The 14960-nt window shown below is 49.0% G+C and overlaps 1 protein-coding gene across 2 annotated transcripts in view; it reads right to left on the bottom strand.

Annotated features, from left to right (window-relative positions):
• Window positions 1-7675, bottom strand: part of ARMH4 (armadillo like helical domain containing 4) — a 57520-nt gene extending 49845 nt beyond the window's left edge. For both annotated transcript variants that reach the window (XM_030240720.2, XM_030240718.2), the window contains exons 1-2: window positions 7625-7675; window positions 421-1801 (exon numbers count right to left, since the gene is read on the bottom strand). In XM_030240720.2, coding sequence (XP_030096580.2) covers window positions 421-1750 — 1330 coding nt within the window. In that variant the 5' untranslated portion in view covers window positions 1751-1801; window positions 7625-7675. The remainder of the gene's footprint in view (window positions 1-420; window positions 1802-7624) is intronic.
• Window positions 7676-14960: the final 7285 nt, after the last annotated feature.

Genomic DNA, 14960 nt, shown 5'->3' with positions numbered 1-14960 from the left:
AAGATGCCCAGCAATTAACAAGTCCTCATCAACCTAGAAACATGCCCAACACCTGACCTGCCTTTTTTTTTTAGCATTTCCTTTACATTTTAAGCACCAAGTAGGAATATTGTTGTGAGGCTGAAGGAGCCATCTCTGGAGGTATGTGCAGGGCAAGGTGACCCCATCAGCCTGTGGCAGGCTGCCCAGGAGGAGTTCTGCCTGCAGGTAAGAGTGGGGACAAGCACTGGGCAGTCACAGCTTCACCCTGGGGTGAGGAAACCACACCAGAAGTTTCTGTCCCAAGGGCCAGCAGCTCTCTGCACAGACCTGAGCACCCCTGTAAAGGCATTTCAGACACCAGTGGCTCCCAGGCTGCTGGCACAGCTCACTTTAAATCCCAGAAATGAGAGGCAAGTGTCTGTAACAGGCAAGTTTTACCTTTCCATGAACTCTCCAGAGTAGGAGAGAGCTCAGGCTGGGTATTTGTCACCACAGCAGCCTCCGGCTGTGACGGAGGGACACTCTTCTCCTCCTCTGCTGTGACTGCACTTATGTTTTCCAGTGAGCCAAGATCAGTTGTGCCTGCATCTGACAGGTTCCCAGAGTGGAAAGCAGTGCTGCTGCCTGGGGAAGTTGCTGGCAGCTCCTCCCCTTGCACTGGCACTGTGCAGTTGCTCTCCTTGGCAAGCTCAGGTGCTGGTGGAGGGGACACTGGGGAGGGCACTGCTCTTGTGGCATCCTCTTCCTCCCCCACACCTTCCTGGGTGGTCTGGGATGGTTCTGTTGTCCCCAGCTCCTCTGTCACCTCCTCATGAGACATGCTGCCCCCTTGACTGATGTCCCCCAGTTTGGTGTCATCCCAGTCAGGTGGCACAGTGTCCATAGAGGGGTTGGTGCCAGTGCCAGCTGTAGTGGGCAGCTCCTGTTGTGTGACACCTGTCCCAGCTTCTGGGTGAAGGAAGGCCTCAGTTGCCACCAGGGGAGGTTTGGTAGCCACAGATGTTGGTGGAGCCAGGGATTTCAGAGGGCTCCCTGTGCGGGCTCTCAGCATTCCCAGCCCAGAGGTCACACCTGCAGCCTGGGGACTTGGGATGACAAGGTGGTCACTTGCTGCTTCCCAGCTGGGAGAGCTGGGGCTCAGTGTGGGCTGGGGCACAGCTGAGGGGTGTGAGCTGCTCTCTGCTTCCTCCTCCTCCACAGTGGTCCCAGAAAGGGGGTTTGCTGAGGGGCCAGCAGAGCTGGGCTCCACTGCCACACCACCCTCTGTTGTGGCCTCACCAACAGGGCCACCAGACTCCTCCTGGACTGGAGGGCTCAGTGTGGTCACAGCTGTGGTCAGCATGGCCCTGAGTGCTTCATCCTCATCCAGCTGTGGCTCAGTGGGAGCCAGCTCCTCCTCATGCCCAGCAGGCAGTGCCCCAGCAGAGGGGTGACCCCCCAGGCCCTGGCTGCTGGGCACAACATGGCTCAGGCTGGCAGGGAGTGCTTCTCCTTCTGCAGTGAAAGCTTCATCCAAGGGTGTCCCAGATGGCTGTGCTGACACTGCACATGGCTCCTCAGAAACTGTCTGCTCAGAAGGGCCCAGATTGTTTTTCAAGCCCACCATGGCTGTCCTTTCATCTTCCAGCCCATTCCCTGCCCAGGGGCCATGCTGGACCTTTGTCACATCCTCCTCTTCCAGAGGCTGAGCAAGGCATGGCAGGCTGGAGGACAAGAGCAGGATGCTGCAGGTGAGCACACAGATATTAAATCCTTTTGATCTCCTCATGGCTGAGAGGAGATGTGTCCTGAAGCCTGCAAGGCTGACAAATCCAGAGACCTAGAAGGGGAAAAAGGAACCAAGATTACACAACCCATAACCAACCACAGACCCAGGGCCTTAAATAATGGGAGACCAAGACTATGGCCAGTTGTGAGCAGTCCCCTCCCACACATTCCAAGCAATGAATTCCCCCATCTGTTTTATTCTTCTCAGCCTACCCTACCTGAAGGTGCCAGACAAAAAACAAATGTTGATCTGAAGCCCAGGACAGACCCTGCCCAGGTCTCACCCCAACAGCAGAGTGCTATGCTCTACCCAGAAGGCATCAGACCTGCAAGCAACAGTGTAGATCAACCTTTTGGTCCTGAACCAAATCCAAAAACGATGCTTGTCAGGGCCATGAAGTCTCAAGTTTGTCCTGGCCACCCCTGGTCTGTGCATTGGCACAGGAGGAGACCAAGGAACCTGCAGAGAGAACCTGATGGGTCTGTGGGGTACAACACAGCACCAGAGCCACACCAGCAGGCTTTAGGGCTGCATCATGTCCTGGCTGAGCTCCTTGGCCCCACAGAGGAAGCTCCAGCCCAGAGAGCAGCACTGCAGCATTAGCACAGTGCCCGTGCTGCACTGCACCACCGAGGCACTTCCAGAAAGTTTCATGTCCAGAATCACCGAGGGTTTCCAAGAGAGCACTGAACCTGGAGGCCAGCAGTGATGCAGCCAGCTGACAGCCTGCCCTTGGCAAGCTCTGCTGCCTCCAGGCACACAGCTCCAGCTCCCAGCCACCTCCCTTGGGCATGTGCCTCAGCCCTGGGCTTGCTACTCCAACATTCCAGAGCAGAAGAACATCCCAGAGCAGAGGACCAGCCCATCCAAGGCCCCACTCAGTGATCACACCAGTGCCATGACACAACAAACATCCCTCTGTCACAGATCTGGCAGCTGCTCAGGGGCACAGACAAGCCCTCCTGCAAGGCCTCCAGCCATCAGCAGCTTCAAGTTCTTTCTCTCACGTGTTCCTCCAGTTCTGGGATCCCCAACATGAGAAAGAGCTTGACCTGTTTGGATAAGTCCAAAGAAGAGCCACCAAGCAGATCACAGGGCTGGAGCACCTCTGTTACAGACACAGGCTGAGAGAGCTGGAAGGTGGAGAAGGGTCCAGGGACACACTGGAGCATCCTCCAGTGCCTAAAGTAGTTCCAAGAGAGCTGGAGAGGGACTTTGGATAAGGGCATGGAGAGACAGAGCAAGGAGAAATGTTTTTTCAACTAGGTTTAGATTAGATATTAGGAATAAATTATTGACTGAGGGTGCTGAGGCCCTGGCACAGGTTACCCAGAGAAGCTGTGGCTGCCCCTGGAACCCTGGAATTGTCAAGGCCAGGCTGGATAGGGCTTGGAGCAGCCTGGGATGGTGGAAGGTGTCCCTGCCCATGGCAAGGGGTGTAATGAGGTGAGATTTTATCATTCCCAAGTGAATTTCTCTTCCCTCTGGGCTGCAGGAATAACAAATATCAGTAAGGAAAGAGGTTGGGGTTGTCAGAACCATCCCTCAGTCTCCCAAAGAACAGCAGTGGTCACCCTGTGCAGTCTCACTGCTCACAGGCACCAGGATAAATCCCTGAACTCACCACACTCCTCATTTCCCCACCCAAACAGCACATCCAGAAGTATCACTCACATTTGCACCCACAGAGTGCAGCAACACAGCTCAGAATTAACCACTGCAGGCTCCAGCATCTGGCTGAGCCTTCAGGGCACACTGAGTCACTTTTTCCATGCCCCCCTGAAGCCTCATCCCAGCAGTTTGAGCTGCTGGAATAATTCCCCATCACAGGCCACACACATGCACCAGGTGCTCAGGGACAAGCAGAAGCCACCAAAAAGCCCTTCACCAGCCTAGATCTTCCACTTTATTTTTAGTATCTTCTATCTCTGAAGGATGGGTGGCCACCCATCTATTTTCTTTATCCCCTCCCTAAAGAAATAGCTGTAAAATTGACAATATTTCGCTCTTTTCCCAGGCTAATTTTTTATGTACTTTTGTAATTAAAAAGCACTAAGAATATATGATGCAAGTTAAATTGTTAGTGCCTAACTACATGCATCTGCCTCACCATGCAGATGAATATAAATCATGTTCACCTCCACACCCCTTTAGCAAGTGCCTGTTAAGAGCAGGCACACTGAAACATCAAGAAGTTGGGTTTTCTCTATTTAAGATAGTTTGGCTTTAAATACAGCTTCTGAGGAAGCCAGGAGCATTTAGGTGGCACAAATGCTTTCAGCAGTGCTTAAACATACACAGAACTCCAGCTGCACTTGAAAAGCATTTCTCTTGCAGTGATATACATTATACATATGTATATACACATCTGTACAGATATTTTATAGCTTTCTAGCTCTAGGCTCTCGAATAGCCCATGACATTCAGGACGTAGTAGAAGAACCAAAATGCTCATCTGCTCCAAACAAACTTACTCCATATTTACTAGAACCTTTCCTCCTTCTGGGGGGTAGATAACATGGGCACTCAATACCAGCCTGATAAAAGAGTTCCTGGGGTCCTTCAGGGCAGCTTCATATTGTTTCTACCAATCTGAAAAGCCCTGCTGGTTATAATCCTACATGTCTATAGGGCAAAAACCATATTGGAGAGTTATTTGCTCAGGAAATCCACAACAGGCAGATGTAAGCTAACCTAGACCTTGACACTCAGTGAAAGCAGGAGATAGTGGCCCAGAGCTTGCGGCAGGATAACGGCACAGGTTCACACTTCAAAGAAGATTAGTCAGGGCTTAAGATCTACTTAGCTCTAGGAAGAGGCTGGATTAGAGAGTGTATGAACAGCAGTGACCTGGCTATCTCCTTAAGCAGAGTTTGACACCTTGCAGAAGCACTTCCACTGAATGCAGAAGCTGCAGGTACCTGGCTGCAGAGCAGGCTGTTCCTCAAGCTGCACCAAGCTACATTTATCCTCCCATCTGGCTATTTTTATAGCCAGCCTGCTCTCCGGCCCCAGCCAGGCTGGAACAGCAGGCTGGAGCACCCTGCCCTGACCAAGGACCTCTTCTGTAGTAAGGCTGAGCTTTCCTGTGAGCAGCTTGAAGGTAGTAACTCAATATTTCATACCACAGGAACTCCTTGTCCCCAGATTTCACCTGGTATCCTCAGAGCTGAAGCCCTGGAGGCAGCTGCCAAGCACTGGCCAAGCTCTCATTGGAAAACTAATCCTTGCTTCCAATAGGAAGCACACACTGAGGGCAAGAGACAGTGCCAGCTACTTCCCCTGCACTCAATAACAACAAATCCCAGGAGATGCAGTTCCTCCAGCCGCAAAGGCAGCACAACTGCAGGCAGCCAGGGAGCTTTATCTTCAGCATGGAAAATAATAACTTTTAACACCTGGGAGGCTAGAAAAAAAACACACAAAGAACTGCTAGGCTGAAAACAGGCCAAAACTGGACATCTCCAGGAGCTACCCACAAGAATAAGAACCATCTACCTCAGTGGGGAAGTCAGGAAGCTGAAGGACAATAAATATAAATTGGTCACCAGCTGAGGCAGTCTCAGACTCAGTTGGATCTTTCTAAGCCAGGCTGCTTGCCTGCTCCATACAATTAGCACTTGCAGTAGTTATTAAACCATTAACCCCTCTGAATTCTGGAGACTTCTTTGAGATCAGCTCTTGGGGGGCCCAACAAAAGCCAGCTCAGAAGGAGCCCCAGCCTGTTATGGTCACTCCAGCAGGGCAGGCTTGCAGGGGACCAGCACAGAGCAGAGCAGATGTCTCTCCTTCAATAGCTGTTCCTTGCATGGACCAGTGGTTTGTGGAGACATGCTGCAAAGGATTAAGCTCCCCCTCTGTCCCAGCTGCGTGCAGTTACTCTCTCGGTCTCTCTGAGAGCTTTTTAAGAGCTTCACCCAGCCAGCTTACTTAGAGAAAACAACCCCCTTCCCGCCTCCTCCCCCCCCCCCCCAAAAAAAAAAAATTAGCTGTTCTTTTCTGTCTTTGACAAGTTACGGCTATGTTTCTACCCAAATTGTTGAAACAGTATGAAAAAAATCACAAGTTTTAAACTCCCTTGAATTAATAACCCTGCTCTAACAATCCCTCTGACACAGGGAGGACACTCTGCATGCATCATAAAGCAGATAGCAGGAGACGAACAGGTCAGCCCCAGCCAAATCTGCCTTGCCTTTGAAAAGAGCTCCTCACACCTCCAAGCACAAGCGTGCTGCCAGCCTGGGCTGCCTGAACAGTCCTGGGTGTGCTCAGCTCCAAAATTCACTGAGAATTCGTAAGGGAACCGGACAAAAAAAGCAGCAAATCTTTTAATGTGAAGATTTAGCCAAAACATACAAATCAAACCACTGCCAGCCGTCAAGTGCTCTGATACAGGGTGCTAATGTATGCCATCCAAGCCTCATTACTTGTGCTGAATACAAAAGGCAGTAGATAATACACTGCAGAGCTCCAACTCCTACTTTTGTGCACAAGCCGAGAAAAATGCCATCATCTCATCTCGCTTTATGTCCTTGCCCAGTTCAACCGAGTGAATTGGGAGCTGATGCCCTTCCAGCACACACTTCAGGTAAGCAGACCTCGACCAGTTCGACCACCTCCGACAGCCCAGTGAAACCCCAGCAGTGACACAACTCTATGCCAGCCAGCAACACAAAGTCAGGTGAGAAAAATTATGTCGAGACAAGCACACACCAGAGGGGCACATCCTCGCCTACCCTTGAGGATGCATCCTTAAAAGCAAACAAATGCGATATTAATATTCTGTGTGGCCAGCTTCCCACCAGTCCCAGGGAGGCACCTTAATACATAATACATCACCTCCACTTCCAGCCTCGGCATTCCAGCTGGAGTTCTTGGAGGAGCCAGAGACATGACATGTTTTAGGCATTATTCCCCTAGCCACCAAGCGATCACTTGCTTTGTTCGGAACGGCACACGGACCACCTATGGAAATCCCTACTTGGATTTGCCAGTAAAAGCTGCGTAGTTCCCCGTGGCTTCTGACCCGTGCCAGGTCCCCGGCACCACAAATGTCTAAGGTCTACCGAATTCCTGAGGGATTAAGATGGGGGGGGGGGGGGGGGGCGTGCTGAAGAATGAGGCCAAAGGGTGCAGCAGTTTCCAAGCAGCAGAAGGACAGAAACGCCGCTCCCCAGCCTGGGAGCACAGGGACAGCACTCAGATTCCAATCGGCAAGAAACGCTCCACAATTTCAGCGCCTCACCTAACGCTGACAGAAACACCGCACAGGAGAGCTGGAGGATCGTGAGTCCCTGCAGGTGAAGGTCTAAGAGTAGATTAAATGCACCTTGTCCGGCCCTTCTGGCTTAGGGTCCAGAGAAGGGGATTAGGGCTGGCTCAAGGCTTGATTACAGCCAGCACGCCTGCTTGCCGCGCACAGCTCCATCTCCCCGTCCTCCTTAGTCATATTTACAGGTGACTTTACACCCCAGAACTGCATTCTTTCCCCACCGGGTACGGGATCAAGTACGAACACCCGGGGATTCCTCCTGCCCAGGCCCGCAGCAGGACAGAGGAACAGTAGCGGTCACCCCCAAACCACCCCCGCGACAAATACACACCCGCCCCCAAAGACTTCCCGAGCGAGCCCACCGGGACCCCCAACCCGGCAGGACGGCACCGCCCGCTCGCCCCGCTGCCCCTTCCCCATCCCCCGGGGCTGCAGGGACCGGCCGCTCGCCGGGAACAAAGAGCCGCGCCGAGGATGCGCTGCCCCGCGGGCAACCGAGCATCGTCGGAAAAAGGCACAAATCGATTCAAAACGCGTAAGCCCGGGGCGAACGCGGCTCGGGGGTGCGATGCCGGCTGCGTGCGTGTGTGTCCCGGCCTCACCTGGCTCCCGCCGCCACCGCCCGGTGCTCGGCGCCGCGCTCCCCCAGCCCCGCGGCCGCACGGGCGGAGCGGAGCGGGCCGCCCACCGGCGGGCGGTGTCGGGGGCCGGCCCGCTCCGCCCGACCGCCGGCCCCCGCCTGCCTCTGGTGGGCTTCGTGCTGCCCGACACCCGCAGCCCCCGGGAGGGGCCGCCCGCAGCCGCGTTTGGCGTTTGCTGCTTCTCCAAAGGGAAGTTTGAACATCCAAGCGCTCGGTCCCCGCACCCAACTCTTCCTCAGCGCCTGACCCGAGGAGCTGCCGCTCGTTGCTTACAAGGAGCTGTAAAAACAAGGCCTAAGGCACCCTTTAGTAGTTTTCCATCTATTACAGATTGTCCTCCAGTGTTTTCAGCTGCAGAGGTCACCTTCCCCTAATACACCCTCTGCAAAGGGAAACAAGTTCTTAAATAACAACATCCGAATTAGAAGAGCTTTAGTCAATTTCCCCTTTTTGATGCTTTGTTTTAAGCACCTATTTGGCCAGCACAGAGAAGGATAAACAGCTTTTCTTGTGCTTTCCTCCACCCACGTATTTTTTTTTTCAATAAAACCCCCATAACTAACAAGAGAAAAAAAAACTTTAGACCATCAGGTCCTGGCTCACACATCAAATCACTTTGCCAAAGAGCAACTCAGAAACCCGTACCTTGACTCCAAACCGCAAAGGTAAGAGCAGTTCAGCTTCCCCTTGCTGCCCTAACCCCAGTGCTAGGGGCAGCACAGGGTCCCTGTTGCACACAGAGGGTTTTATACACCCTCTCAGCCAGGGCTGCAGCAGGTGCAAGGAGTTTGAGCTGGGTAGGGACAGGTGAGGAGAGACCAGAAATAATGATCTATCACGGGAGGCAATGACTGGGGTGGGTGGATTTTTGGGGGTGGAATTGCTAGGAAGGACTAGAGGGAAGGTGTAGGAGAGGTGAGTTAAAATCTTGATTTCCTAATGGACATGCTCTACCACATGAAGGAAATCAGGGAATCTTCTAGTTATGATAACAAACTACAAAATCAACTTTTTTTTTTTTTTTCTGCACAAAGGGAGACATAACCTGCTGTCAGAGGTCACTTAGCTCTTAAAATAAACAACAGAACTGATGGAAGAAAAGGAGATATTCCTTATCAACAAATTGGTCACAGTATATTTTTCTGTTCACTGTGCTACTAATAGCATTTATATTAGTGATTTGCTCTCTTTGGGTCTCTAAACACACCCCAATGTTTTACCTGTTTGATTTTAGAGAAACAGTGTGTTTTCTACTGGATTCCAACCAAACTGGATGCAACCCAATTCATCTGGTTGTAGCACTGTGCATCCAATATTAAAACTTTCAAAAGACAGATTTGTTGCAAGTTAGAGCAGTTTTTTTTTCAGGGAAATATTGCTAACCCCTGCATGAGTTGAAAATAAAGTGTCGAAGTGCCTGTGTCAGCAATAAAGACAGCCAGTGACAAAAGGCATCAGAAAAAACTTCAGAGTTAGGCTTGGGGGAGGAAATGGTCACTTAAAACAATGGGGAAAGTCCCTTTTGGCTTTGCCTCTCTGAACTGTAAAATCCAAGGAAATTATTCATTAATCAATATTTCTAGTTCTGTGGCATCTTCATAAATAAAATACAAATATGTGAAAAGAAAGGATGTTTCCTCTCTCCTCTAGGGGAGATGGGGTGTGAGGGAAGGAAGAGGTAAGAGCTGTGGTTTTCATGTGTTTTAAACACCATTAACTCCCAGATTAGGGACTCAAAACTCTTCACAGGTTCAATTTCTGTCCTGGCCAATTCATTTTGGCCAAGGGCTCTGGCCTGAGAAGAGGGGGTGGCTCAGCCATGCAGGAGGTGCCACCTCCCAAGTTAAAGGTGCAGCCAGATTTTCCAGGAGACCAAAATCAATTCTCAAGAGCAGCACTGCACCTTGTGGTGGCTCTGGGATTGATTCCCAAGCTGTTCAGTCATTCATTTGTGGGGAAAGAGGCAGGAAAACAGGGACCACTCCAGCAGAAATCAGAGCCCTCAGGGGTGGGCTGGGCTTCAGCAGCTGCACAATTCCCCCCTAAAAGCTGGCCTGGGATTCAGAACAAGGAATCTTCCAGTGAAAGGTGTCCCTGCCCATGGCAGGGGGTGGGAACGAGATGATTTTAAGGTTCCTTCCAACACAAACCACTCTGTGATTTTATGACTGTTTTCAGTCCCATTTCTATCTAACCTTTACAATTATTGGGAAAGTTACTTAAAATGTAAAGCGTGTGTAAGGGATGATTTAGTGTTCTCCAAGGATGCAGAGCACTTAATAAACTGGAGAGGTTTTCACTTCCCCCTTGCCATCGACTCCCAACCCAGACTGGCACTGTGTCCTCTCAAGGTTAAATATTTCACTCCTAAGCACTGGAACCAAAATAGCTGGTTATCTGTGGTTTTTTCCCTGCCTAAAATTGCACATTCCCTGTACGCTGCAAGTTTCTCTTCCCCGCATAACCTGCCAAAATCAGAGGCTTCTGCGTTATCAACAAAAATATCTGCAGACTGTAAGAAAGAGGCATGATGAAAGAGGCAGAAATCAGAAATCATCAGAGAGCTCTCTTTTGTTATTCCTTTCTATGGCTTGTTAGTTGGAAATACTGATTTTTAACTCACATCAGTATGCCATGAAGCATTTGCTTTGTAACCAAGCAAAACAGGCCCCATTTTCACAGCAAGGTAAGAAACATCCACTCCTCTCCCCTCTCACCCTTGCTCTGGGTTGAGACATTTCAGTACAATCCTCTATTGGTCTTGTCCTTCAGAACTTCTCACCTGAGGTGAAGTCAGAGTCTAAATTTGGATGTAAGCAGGCTCATTCTTCCATGCAGGTAGCGTAGCTGGGAAAGAGTGGGACTCATGTCCCATTCCCAGCTCTGCCTTTTTAGAGGATTTTCAAACTGAATTGCACTGCTCTCAGCCTCCACTTCTTCTGTAAAATAACAATACCTAATTTTTGTAAGAGCCTCTTGTAAAATCTGTGTATTATTATAGCAGCTGGCTCTGTTGTACAACGTAATGACACATCAGATTTCTTTCACAGGTGATATTCTTGTCACTGCCTTATTGCAGAACACAAGAAGTACCAACAGCACGTCCTAATTAAGAGACTAGGTCACATAAAAATTTATATGAAGATATATTTTGCCTGTATAAAATAAACTAAAAAGTCATTGTCCTGACAGCAGAATGCTGCACCTTATGCTGCTACTCCTGGCACCTGTGAGGAGATGTATCAGCTCTCCTAAGTATGTCAGGACATGCCACAGAAGGTAAAGGCAATTTTAAAATAGTTGCCGTTAATTTTGCTGCTGAATGACTTTCCCAAATTGAATATTGGGGACATCCAGCACACAAATCAGTGCACATCTCCATCACAAGACTCACCTTTACACCAGCTGGTAGCATCTGTTTTAAAGGGGGCCCTCTCTTCCTACTAAACAGCAGTCACTGGAATGGAGTAGCCATAAGTAATTCAGGGAGAGTGAGAACAGCATCCTCTGCCACAGAAAGGGAAGTTTGTTTAAAACAACTCCACTTTGAAAAAGTTTGTGGCCAATGAATTATTTTGAATGTAACCATGTTATGGATGAACAGATTTCTTCTTCCTCCATCTGCAAACCTGATAAATGTCAACTGCAATTGAAACTCAGTCAGGAGAATCTACTTGGATTCCTTTCTTCCATGCATCTCACTGCTGGCACTAACAGGAAAGCTGGGCAAAGCCAAGTGGTGCCAGTGCAGCCCCACTGCTGGCTGGGATTTACAGTAATCAATCCTACAAGGAAGCATGGGATCCTGCTTCTGCTTCCCAGCCCTCGTGTTCCTGAAGTGCTCACAGAGCAGGAAAACCATAAGAACTTATTTTTTGTCACCAAAGTTAGCAGATGTGACTTGGAGAGCACACAGAGCCCAGATCTGCTGAGTAGGAAATGCCATTTTTACACACTCACTCTTCAGAGTAGAACCAGGCTCCTGCTGACTGGCCCAAGGTCACTGGAATCCATTGCAGTTGCTCTGGGAATGCAGCCCAGGAGGACCAGTGCTCACATCCATAACGGAATCACAGCACAGCCCTCACTCTTCTTCATATCCTTCAACAAAATCGATGTTGTAATGCCAAGGTGCACCACACATTACAATTTCCCCAGAGATAAAGTGCTGAGGAAGCCCTCCACGTGCATATTGGAGTCTCAGCTAAAACGTGAACCATCTGTCAGTTCCTTTGGATATTCCCCCCACATTCTACAAATTCTACTGCAAAATTAGGCTGACAATAAAAAAAGGCACTGGACTCACCACCCCAAAGCAGGCTGACCCTAAGCCCTGTTCTGACATTAAACCCTCAGCTTCACAGATTCACAGAAACAGAGAATCAAACACAGATCTCCAAGATCATTGAGTCCAGCCTCCATCATCTGAATCATATGGTTGTTCACACACATAAATAAATAAATATGGTTGTTCACACACATAATGTACCCAGAGGGATTTTAGAAACTGCAGCTTTCTTTCGCTTTTCAAAACTTGAGGTTCAACTGAACCCCCAAATCCACAGGTTTTAAAGAAGTGCAGTGTCAGTACTGCCAGTCCATCCCTCCCTGTACAGCCCATTCTAAAATTGCAAAGAGGGGTTGAAAGCTCCCACCACAGAGGCTTTTGGGGTCTTTCCCATGGATAACATATGGAATTGGGATGCCACTGTGTTTTAGAGTGAAACAGCAATGCACCAGACACCACCAGTGTTTTCATTTTTCCCCTTGAGGATGGTTAAGAGCAGAGAAATACACATTTTTGTTTTGGAAACATTGAAATTAATTAAGCCAAAATCCTGCAGCAAGTACCAGATCCAGCTGTTAGCAGAACCCCGAGCAGGGGGCTTTCATACTTTTTCTCCCTTCAGAGAGCTGATACATGGATCTCCTTGAATCCCTGAGCTGGGAAGGGGTGGGAAGCACTCTGTGATCTCCAGAAGGTAAAAGCTGGCCCTATGTATGCAATTCCCTGATTTTGTGAGGAGGGAATGGGTCCGTGCCTCAGTTAGCCTGTAGAGATTAGGGAGACCTAAAAGCAAGTACACAGACTAAGCCAGCCAATGCAGGGACACAAAAGAGTGCTTATTTTATGACCAATTAAAAGTAATAATGCTCTGCTGCTGAGATCTGCCTGGGTCCAGCTGAAATCCGAGTCCCTGCAGGGGTCTGGGCAGGCATTTTGGCTTTCAGGGAGCAGAGAATTAGCTGGGCGTGCTGCTCCGTGCCGGAGCCACGCAGTGTTTGTGCTGCAGGACACATTCCTTTATGTTTGCAATGTTCCCAAGTGCTCCGCGGGGATTAATTCAGCTGAGAGCTGCCTGTTTCGGGGAGAGCACATAAAAGTGATTTTCTTTATGAGAAATATTCCCTTTTAACCCTCCGGGCGGGTTGCGCAGCTGCCACCTCGAGGCGGCAATGCGGAGGAGAGCGCAGGGCTGCGCTGTGACAAATGCCGAGTCCGCAGGACATCCGAAAGGGGCTTTCTTCTGCCAGCGGCTTGAATACCAACAGAATCCCGAAAAAGAGGAGAGAAAAAGGACCGCACTAGGCAAAAGGAACTGTCCTACAAATTTGGTTTTGTTGGAGCGAGTCTAGAGGAGGCCACCGAGATGAGCAGAGGGATGGAGCAGATCTGCTGCGAGGAAGGGCTGAGATAATTGGGATTGCTCAGCCAAAAAAGAAAGGGGGAGGCTTTGGGGTGACCTAATTGTGGCCTTCCACTGCTTCAAGGTAGCTGAGAGAAAGTTGGAGAGGGACTTTTTACAAGGGTATGGAGTGATGGGACAAGAGGGAATGGCTTCAGACGGAAATAGAGTACATTTAGGTTGGTTATTAGGAAGAAATTCCTGGCTGTGAAGGTGGGAGGTCCTGGCACAGGTTGCCCACAGGAGCTGTGGCTGCCCCTGCATCTCTGGAAGCGTTCCAGGCCAGGCTGGATGGAGCTTGGAGCAACCTGGGATAGTGGAAGGCATCCCTGTCCATGGCAGGGAGTGGAACCAAATGAGTTTTAAGCTCCCTTCCAACCCAGACCAGTGTATGATTTTATGATATAAAAGTTTTCACTGATTTCAATGGGCTACTGTTAATTTCTTGTATTTTTAGGTCCTTATGCGACCTCTTCCTTGCCTGTCAGAGGTAGCACCGCTCCCAAGAGTTGCATGAACTGCCTGCACCCAGGGAATAATTTCTTATTATGTTATGGAAATCCTGCTTTTCACTCTGCTGGACATTCTGCTTACGAGCTGGCTTAATTGTCCCACTGTCTCCTTAGACTGTGAATAATTATCTCCATTTATATTGTTATCCTGAATGTATTTATAGCCCGATTCTTTTGGGTTAGCATCACCATCTGTTTCCTCAACAGTCACATATTCGGGGGAGAGCGAGTGCTCTTCACATTATGCAAGCAGCTTTCTTGATTAAACCAGCTCGGCGTGGATGGATTTTGTTATGAAACCCTGGCACATCTCTAACTCTCAGGCTCCTATTATCAATAACTCTGAAAAGCCCATCCATTAAATTAAGCCACTTTTCAGCTGCAGCTTGCATTTCAGAACTCGTGTTAACTGTGATTGATTAACGTAATTTAAGAGGAGATTTCCAATGGACTATAAAGACGGTGATGTGATTAGCAGGAAACTCTGATCATTCTTAACCCAGGGATAATATGTTCAGGAGGAAGCCATGGGCTGTGGATTCAACTAGGGCCCCTGATTTTTGCAAAACATATCTAAGCAGTCATTTTACATAAAACATTATATTTAAAACATAAGCATAGTGCCATAAATATGTAATTATAGCACAGAAAGATATAAATGGGCGAGATCTGGGGATGAAAACAGATCATGCAAACATCATGCTTAAACTTTAGTCATATATTATCTAAATTACTCCAATTTTTACACCTAAAGTATTTCAAGAGTGACAACATTAAGTGTAGTATATTATGTCTTTATAGGACCTCTATTATATAGATACTCAGGAGGATTTTACAGAATTTGAGAGGAAGAATATTCACACTCCAATGAGAGCACGTTCTCACCAGGCAGTGACTGCACAGCTTCCCTGTGCCATCCTTAAACAGAGAGGGCAGACAGCATTCCAGGTAGTAACTTACCTCAGAATCATGGAATACCAGGTTGGAAAGGATCTCAAGGATTAACTGACACAACTTTTTTTGGCAAAATCACAGTTGAAATTAGATGGTCCAGCACCCTGTGCAGCTGAATCTTAAAGTGTACAATGTTGAGGGATC

This window comes from Serinus canaria, chromosome 5 (assembly GCF_022539315.1).
Source record: "Serinus canaria isolate serCan28SL12 chromosome 5, serCan2020, whole genome shotgun sequence".
NCBI lineage: Eukaryota > Metazoa > Chordata > Aves > Passeriformes > Fringillidae > Serinus > Serinus canaria.
This window is presented reverse-complemented; position numbering and strand designations above follow the sequence as displayed.